The sequence below is a fragment of the Mus pahari genome, chromosome 9, assembly GCF_900095145.1.
Source record: "Mus pahari chromosome 9, PAHARI_EIJ_v1.1, whole genome shotgun sequence".
Taxonomy (NCBI): domain Eukaryota; kingdom Metazoa; phylum Chordata; class Mammalia; order Rodentia; family Muridae; genus Mus; species Mus pahari.
Genome location: NC_034598.1, coordinates 86,960,752 through 86,970,178, shown reverse-complemented (window position 1 = coordinate 86,970,178; position 9,427 = coordinate 86,960,752). Strand labels below are relative to the sequence as shown.

The 9,427-nt window shown below is 47.0% G+C and overlaps 1 protein-coding gene across 1 annotated transcript in view; it reads left to right on the top strand.

Moving 5' to 3' along the window:
- The first annotated feature begins 439 nt into the window (after nucleotides 1-439).
- Nucleotides 440-9,427, top strand: part of Gnptab (N-acetylglucosamine-1-phosphate transferase subunits alpha and beta) — a 71,227-nt gene continuing 62,239 nt past the window's right edge. Inside the window, exon 1 of the mRNA XM_021204748.2 lies at nucleotides 440-779. Within this exon, the coding sequence (XP_021060407.1) occupies nucleotides 663-779 (117 nt within the window). The 5' untranslated portion in view covers nucleotides 440-662. The remainder of the gene's footprint in view (nucleotides 780-9,427) is intronic.

Below are 9,427 nucleotides of genomic sequence, written 5' to 3'. Positions count from 1 at the left end.
CAGCCTACCTGTGGCCTCAAAAATATATTTGGTAAATGCCTGATTAGTGACTTTTGTTTTTCCAAAACTAATTAAACCTCGCGTAAGAACGTCTAGAGTAGATTATGTCATTTGGGGCAAGCAGAATATGCATTCCCTGCACACGATCTTTCAAGTTTTCTTTCGAAGATAAACTTGAGGCAGGAGCTGTTTTGTTTGTTTTTTTGTTTAGTTCAGCAGGATTGTCCATTGGCATACTGAGGGGACAGCCGAGTTGCTTACCCGATGGTTGGGTGGGTCCCTCCGTGCAGAGGGCAGAGGGCCCAGAGGGCAGGGCCCACGGCGCACGCGCAGATGGGAGGGCGTGCGCCTGCCCTTGCCCCTCCGCCCTCCAGGTGGCGCTGGCGACCCGCCGCCGCCTCTCCGAGGCCAACCCCGGGTGGCGCCGGGCGCCTTGCGGGCCCTGGGTCCGCCTCCGCCGCGCCGAGGGCGTGGGCTCCGGGCTCCCGGAAGCGGCGGCGGCGTGGAGCCCAGCGGGCCGTCGGTCGCCGGAGCGACAATGTGCGGCAGCCGGGGGCTGTGAGCCAAGCGCGGCGGCGCGGCCGGGGGCCCCTGAATGGCGGCTCGCTGAGGCGGTGGCACGGCGCGGGCTCCTCCCGGCGTGGGGTGGCGGGGCTGGGGTGATGCTGCTTAAGCTCCTGCAGAGACAGACCTATACCTGCCTATCCCACAGGTATGGGCTCTACGTCTGCTTCGTGGGCGTCGTTGTCACCATCGTCTCCGCTTTCCAGTTCGGAGAGGTGAGTAGCGGAGCCCGAGCCCCGGAGCCGCGTGCGCAGCTCTCCCTGACCGAGCCCCGCGGTGCCGGCACCCCGAATCTCCCTTCTGCTTCCCTATCCTCCCTGCAGCCTGGGGACCAGCACACGGCCCACCAGTCCCAGGCGCTGAGCGCTCATCCTCTCCCCGACTCGCCTGCAGCAGCTGGACTGGACGTCCGGGCCTCGCATGCTTCAGCGTGCGCATGGGTCCCCTTCCTTCTGCAGGGTGTCCCCAAGAGTCCTCTGGCCATTTGATTTTGGCTCTAAGGCCTTGCGTTGGTGAAACTCTCCCAGGGTTTGTATTTTTCTGTAGTGATCCTTCATTCCGTGGATCCCTCCTTCGGATCCAGTCCTGCGGTGCCACCCTATTAATTCTTCACCGTTGACAAAACACCTTATCTTCTGTTTCTTCTGGATCGCAGACTTTGTCTTAGAGGCACGCTCGGTTTTGCATGTGAATTTTGCAGAGTGAAAGGGGGATTTTTTTTTTATTAACTTTTTTCCTTTTTCATAATTGCTCGACTGTTTTGTACAGCTACATGCCAGGGGGTTGGAGGCCTTACTAGTGAGAATGCACACGCTGATGGGAAGCACCAAGTGCTTATCTCGGAGTAGGGCCCTTGTCAGGTGACTATGACTGCCTGCTGATCTTGGACTCCAGCCCCAGACCTCTTGAGAGCTAGCACAGACCCACCCTTGCGTCATGGGCTATGCTAATACTTTTTAGATCAAGTCGCTGGTCCTTCTTGGACTGAGAACTGCGCTTAATTGATGTGCAGTAAAGCCGTTTGGCTAGCCAGTAAACTCTTCCAAGGGCACAGACAACCGGTTTGGGAAGTGTGAAACTCCAGGTTAAATGACTTTTATGCTCCTTTGGAGGCATACCTTGAACGTTTTGGGGACTGCAATTACTCTTCAGTTTAAATTTCAGTTATTTGATTCTTGGGTAGTCTGATACCGTCTTCACCATCTTAAGTGTGCAAAGGGTCAGAAATGAATGGGCACAAGTGTGCCATTCAACAGAACGCTGTCCCTGGAGACAGGAAGAAAACGTGTGCTTTCAAAGAGTTTGAAATGGTCTCCCTGTTTTATTCATTTGCTTATATTTTAGTAAGAGGTTTAAAGGGCTTTATAATGAACAGAATGCTCATATAAAATGGCACAATACACCTGTGTGCACTTGGCACCTACACTGGACTGGAAGCACAGTGGAGAAGCTGGTGTCACTTTAAATGCTGTAACCCTAGCCCGAGCCCAGTGCCAGGCACTGCCAGTGTGTGCATACTAATAAGCATCTGTTTAGTGACTGGCTGAACGATACAGTTTATAAGTGTGTTTTTAGTGGTTGTAGGAACTAGAAAAAAAGTAATTTTACAGGTGAGAGTGAGAACTGCGCCCACTTCCAAGTGTGGAGTGTTTTAGTTTCCCACCGCCTCCTGGTCCGTCTATGTTTCATGTGTTGTAACTTGATTTGTTTTCGCGTAGTTAGTGTCTGACTGCTTTTGGATGGCTTTCGTTTCTGAGAAAGAGCCTTACTAAGTTGCCCAGGATAGCCTGAAGTTCACAGTCATCCTCTGGCAGCCCTTCTGCGTGCTAGGGTTGCTGGTTTATGGTTCTAACCTGGTTCATTTTAAGTGAGCTGTTTACTGACCACGGCGTAAAATGCATTTGTTACAGCCTTGAAGAGTTTGAGACAGGGTCTTAGCACGTAGCCCAGGCTGGACTGGAACTCCCTATGTAGACCAGGCTCTGGCCTTGCACTCAGATCCACCTGCCTCTGCCTCCAGAATGCTGGGACTCAAGGTGTATGCCAGGAGCCCTGGCTCATGGGCACAGATGGTAAAGTTTAGCTTAAATGAGAGAAATAAGAGTTAAGAGTGTCACCAGGTAGCAGGAGAGGTGGGGGCAGCTGGCCTGTGATGGGGGAAGGGCTAGGGAGAGCTAATCTGGATGTGACTAATGGCTCCAGTTAATGCTAACCACGATAATAGCAAGCATAGTCCTTACTAGGTGTTCTCTAACTGCTTCACACACTAATTTAGTCTTCACCGAGTACTCTGGTATGGACGGTATTATTTTACCCACCTCACTGGTTATGCAGCTGAAGTGTTTGCATAAATTAACATGGCTAATTCACAGCAGATATATGCTTCAAGCTTACGACAACTTGGCTTTGATGCCAACGTCATATTAACACCTCTTATATATAACATTCGGATCCGTGTTTTGCCTGTGTGTATGTAAGGATGTCAGATCCCCTGGGACTGGAGCTACAGACAGTTGTGAGCAGCCACATGGGTCCTAACCCAGGACCTTTGGAAGAGCAGCTTGTGTTCCTAACCACTGAGCCAGCTCTCCAGCCCTAACCACTGAGCCATCTCTCCAGCCCCCAATAATCTCCCACCCCTTTTTTAAAGGCTTTTCTTCCATATATGTATGTTATGTGCACGCATGTGGGTGCACATGTGTCATTTGGTTCTTTCTCTGTACCTTGCGGTTCCCAGGAATCAAATTTGGGTTGGCAGCAGATTCCTTCATCCTCAAGGTCATCCCCCTGCCGCCACACCAGTGCCCTACACCCTGAGCTCCTGACAGTTTCTCCTGCAGCCCTGGCTTTGTTTATCACATCTGGGAGGCAATCTGAGCCCTCTCAGCTTCCTCTTCTTTTTTTTTTTTTTTTTTTTTTTTTTTTTTTCTCTGTATAGCTCTGACTGTCCTGGAACTCACTTGGTAGACCAGGCTGGCCTCGAACTCAGAAATCCGCCTGCCTCTGCCTCCCGAGTGCTGGGCCTCTTCTTCAAAATAAAGGCCTGACTGTCTTCTTATCTTATTAGTGGAAATTAAATGTAGGAAGCACTTCCTCAGATTGATAGCACATAACAAACCCTGTCGTTAGGCCATAATAGTTGACGTTATCACCATCAATTGTTTAGTGTCCCGGTTCACTTTGAAATTTTTCCTTGAACTGGGACTTTGATTATGTAGGTAGGTAGCACCTGGCTGTTAACTAGTTGTGATGCACATAATGGTTGAGAAGATCATTGCTAATAGTGAGCTCATTATTTTCCTCCTCTTAGTGTAAGAGGTAAAGTGGGGATTTGAAGATTTTTATTTGTGTGTGTGTGTGTGTGTATGTGTGTGTGTGTATGTGTGTGTGTGTCTGAAGGTTTCCTGGAGCTGGAGTTACTGAGCTGGATTCTCAGTATGGGAGCTGGGATCCAAACTCCAGTCTATCAGAAGAGCAATAAATGCTCTTAACCCCATTGAGCCATCTCTCCAGCCACTATCCCCCTCCGCGCGCGCGCGCGCGCGTGTGTGTGTGTGTGTGTGTGTGTGTGTGTGTGTACCTGTCTGTGTGTGTCTGTGTGTGTGTCTGTGTATCTGTGTCTGTGTCTGTGTGAGTTTGAGACAAGGTTACTAGTACCTCAGGCTAGCCTCCAACTCTATGTGTACTTGAGGATGACCTTGAAATTCTTCCTGACCCTTCTGCTTCAACCTCCCTAATGCTAGGATTATAGTTATAAAATATAGAATTGTAATTTTGTTATTGAACTATTAAAGTTTAAGACCACTTTGCCCAGCCCTGGACATCTAACCCCGGGCTCTGCATGTTAGGAGGTCAGCACTGTACTAGTTAATCTGTCTCCCCAGCCCTAGGTGGTTGCTTTTTGATAAGCTGTTTGAACACTTGTCCAGATTTTGAGGAAAAATGCAATCAAGAGCTGGATCTACTAAGTAATTCGTTTTCCCTTACAAGTCAAGCCGAATACGTGCTAGAAATCCCCTGGGAATTCTGATAAAATAGGAATACAATTGAACCCTAAGGTGGCAATCTAAGGTGAGCCCTCGAAATGGAGAGATGGGTCTGAATGAAGTAAGGACACAGGATAACTCCAAGATATGGTTGAAAAGAAGGGTTTTTAAGATTTTTTTGTTTTTTGGTTTTTTTTTTTTTTTTTTTTGGTTTTTTGAGACAGGGTTTCTCTGCATAGCCCTGGCTGTCCTGGAACTCACTCTGTAGACCAGACTGACCTTGAACTCAGAAATTCGTCTGCCTCTGCCTCCCAGGTGCCAGGACTAAAGGCGTGCGCCACCACACCCTGTGGCTTTTTTTTTTTTTTAATAGTAATTATTTTATTTGTCTACATTTCAAATGTCCCACTTCCATATCTCCCCAGAAAGAAGGTTTTTGTGGTGGGTGTGAGGGGAGGGAGAGTACAGCCAGAGGCCTCTGGAAGAGCCCAGAGCAGGGAGAGCAAAAGTAGACCGAACATGGCCAGCAGACTGAACCTGCCCATACGGTGGGGGAGTTGAGAGATAGACAAGACAGAGAAGAGAGGAGAGGAGGGTGCAATGGGAGGGGAGGCATGTGGGGAGGGGAGAGGAAGCACCCAGAGAGAGCAGGGGGAGAGCCTGCGGCTGAAATGCCAGGGTTGTGTAAGAAGGGAAGCTGGGAACGGGAGAAGTTCAGGGGGAGAGGTTATAGAGCTTTGAACCCCAGAACAGGTGAGGGAGCCTGGAGGTCAGCCTGCTCTCCAGGACGCTCATAGGCACCACACTTTGTCCCCAGCTTCCTCTGAACTGACTGCTCATAGTTGAGCCTTGGGGTGAAGGCAGCAGGGAAGAACTCGCTTATTGAAAGTCACGTGGGTCTGGGAGCCTAGATTTCTTATATGGAGCACTAAACGGTGTCCCGAAGAATCCTTTACGGACTAATTCATAAATGTTTGATTCTGCTTTGTATGGTATAATATGTCTGTAATATTAGCACTCGGGAGACGGGCTTACACAGTGGGACACTGACTCAAGGGAAAATGAAACTTCTGGCTTTAACATTAGTATTTGGTCTGCATTATTATACTTGCTATTACGTGCCTTTAAAATATCCGTTAGAGGGGCTGGTGAGATCGCTCAGCAGGTAAGAGCACCCGTCTGCTCTTCCAAAGGTCCTGAGTTCAAATCCCAGCAACCACATGGTGGCTCACAACCATCTGTAACGAGATCTGGCGCCGTCTTCTGGAGTGTCTGAAGACAGCTACAGTGTACTTACATATAATAAATAAATAAATCTTAAAAAAAATATATCCGTTAGAGAGGAAAATGTATTTCAGGCCTATCCTCATTTATATACAAGTTCATACACCCTTTCCAGAAACTTCTACAACTACTGCATTCTCTTAACATTAAGTCCCTGCACTTTCTATAGTGAGGTACATGGGTATTTCTGCTCCATGAGAAAAATACTGACTATAAATAGCCTCCTGCCAGTTACCTCATGTTTTACCACCAAACAAGTTCAAGGCAGGTCAGGTAGCCAGCCAAGTGAGGAACAACAAGCACAAAAGCCGTGTTTGGAGCCCTTTTGACTTTAGGTTTGTGAGAAGAGGGTCGTAGATTACTGGGACATGAGAATTTGTCTATGTGTGCCTTCTCTTGTATGGAACATCACTTTCTTATGGAAACTGCATGTGGAAACAAAATTAACTCACTTAAGAAAGCCAGTAGGCGAGGTTAAAGGCCATCCCTGGTCTGAGAATTCCCCCTTCCCCCTTCCCTCCCCTCCCTTCCGCTCGCCTGTTCATGATCTTGATGCTGGATTAATGAAGTACTCTTTCTCAACAATAAAGAAGGATTGAAAACAGGATCCAGCTAGAATTACCCTACTGACTGGTTTCTTACCTGGCCAAATTTCAGGAAAGAAATGTGTTACCATGTTTGTATTTGATTACTCTCCTGATTTAACTGTTTTTGTGTGTTCTTGGTGTGAGGCAAAAAAAAAAAAAAAAAAAAAAATTGAAGCAGAGATTCCATAAACAGTGAAGCAGAGATTCCATCCGAGGGGACATTCCATTCTCTGGCCTGTACAGCGCCCAAACTGAGTTACTTCCCAGGTGACCCTGTGCGTTGGTGGCTACCTCTCTGTTAGGTTTTATTAAAAAGGAATTGTTTTGCTAGGCATGGTGGTATATGCCCTTAATACCAGCTCTTGGGAGACAGAGGCAGGTGGATCTCAGCCTGGACTACATGTACAATTAATTGCTGGCCAGCCAGGGCCATGCAAGTGAGACCCAGGCTTACAGAAATCAACAAAAACAACAACAAAATGGTTGTGAAATTACCAGCTAACATATTCAAGGCCCCTCCCTCCTGCTTTAAAATTTAAAAAAAAAAAGTACATTATTGGACACTTTACTGTGGTTGGGAGCTGGAACTCATATAAAGGAGATCTTCTGGCTTACACACACATGTACATGCACACATGCACACGCACACGTGTGAGCACCGGTAAAACAAAAATAAAAAGATATATGAAGTATAATATTAATGGAATTTGTGCTATGGAGAAAATGCTAAAGATTACTTAGAACATTTCTTTTAAAAAATATAAATCTGTTTTGGGGGACGCTACTATCAGATGTCAGACTTTAGTTAATTAACAAAGCAGGGACTTTTCTCAGTCACTGCTTCACTCTTGGTAAATGGAAATTGCTTATTAACCTGAACGTGCCAGGTAGATTCCTAGTGCGGTGGGTGGAGGAAGAGTTAGGGTGATTTTTAACTAGCGACCTTTTAACTTCAGTGTAGATGAAGATAAGCTTTCTATTCCGATAGAATGTGTGGTTACTTTATTTTATTTATTTTTTTTAAAAAGATTTTTATTTATTTATTATATGTAAGTACACTGTAGCTGTCTTCAGACACTCCAGAAGAGGGCATCAGATCTTGTTACGGATGGTTATGAGCCACCATGGGGTTGCTGGGATTTGAACTCTGGACCTTTGGAAGAGCAGTCGGGTGCTCTTACCCACTGAGCCATCTCACCAGCCCTACTTTATTTTTTTATTTTTATTTTTTTTCAGTTTTTCGAGACAGGGTTTCTCTGTGTAGCACTGGCTGTCCTGGAACTCACTTTGTAGACCAGGCTGGCCTCGAACTCAGAAATCCGCCTGCCTCTGCCTCCCAAGTGCTGGGATCAAAGGCGTGGGCCACCACCGCCCGGCTCACTTTGTATTTTTTAAACATAATTAATGTTACTGTATCTTGTTCGTTTTGATCTTCTGAAATTCATTTTTGTCCTACAGAGATTTTCCCAGAACCCCGAGACCTGCATGCTGTTAGGATGCACACAGTGTGGCAGACGGTACTGTCAGGACTTAGCTCAGGCTAGGGGAGATGAGGTCACTGCAGACATGAGAACTGCCTAACAGTGGAAGGGAAAAGGGAGTTCAGTATGTGGATAGGTAGGTATGCAATGCCAGCTTAGTTTAAGGGAAGGAAATCACTGGTTGAAGCATCTTGGAGGGACCTTAGCGACCTTCGCAGGAGGCACTAGCTTATAGGGGGGCTTCATAAAGGAGCAGGCGGGTAGACAGAGATGAGGAAAGAATGCATTTGGAGTAGCTGAGCTGAGGTAAAGTAGAAAAGTCTGTTCTGCTTTGCATGTTGAATCACTCGTTACTGGAAATGACCACTGCCATTGTCCGTAACATAGGGTTGCAAGTGACGGATCCCACCCAGCTCAGACCCGGTTTAAGAAAAAAAGGGAACTTAATAGCTGGCGTAACTGGACTGGGTAAAGCTCTGGCAGGGTTGGAGCAAGGTGCTTGAATGGTGTGGGGATACCTGGTCCTGTCCTTCACCTCCCTTGGGCAGCCTACCCCAAATGGGTGTGACCTCCAGTTTCCTCTTCTGCCAGGTAGTAACTGCAGAGACTTTCTCAGGAGGGTAGACCACACTTGGAGCTGCCTGCCTGCCTGCCTTGCCCTGGGGGGCGAGTGCCCCTGTCATACCTTTGTGTACCAGCCAATCCTCTGCAGAGCCTTGTGGGTAGGCGGGCCTGGAAGTCACAGCTGAACCACCCGATCTGTGAGGGCTGCCCTGATCTGTGAGGGCTGCCCGGGAGAATAGTTGTTACCAGATTGTTATCAAAGAACTGGCCAGAGCAGCAGATGTGCAAGATACTGTTCAAACCCATTTCCTTTCTTTGGCCTTCACATTATGCCTGGGATAATAACTGTTTGCCCTTTATCTTGTAGATGTGGTCATGGCTGTTTTCATGGAATGTATCTGTGAAATTTATATTCTTATCTGGGCATATTATCCTGGGACTTTGCTAAATACAGCTCTGGGGTACTTCATAAGGCTTCCAGCATATAAATCTAGCAATTTCCTAGTTGTGTTTGGGCAGATTTTGAGGTCTAATCTCTCTCTCTTTTTAAAGATTTTATATATATATTAATATATATTTAAAACATGTATATATTAATACATATATATGACGAGTACACTGTAGCTGTCTTCAGACACACCAGAAGAGGGCATCAGATCCCACTATAGATGGTTGTGAGCCACCACATGGTTGCTAGGATTTGAACTCAGGACCTCTGGAAGAGCAGTCAGTGCTCTTAACTGCTGAGCCATCTTTCCAGCCCAGTCTAATTTCTTTATTAATGAATTTTAGTATGTTGTGAAAGCAAAACTTAACCCGATCCCCCCCGCCGCCCCCCAGCCTTTAGCTAACAATTTGTGTCTAGATGTTCTCTCTTTCTTCAGTGGATCCTCGCCCTGCCTGCCCCTTCTCACGACTCCTTAGTCTTAAATTCAAGAATTAACAAGACTATATACATACA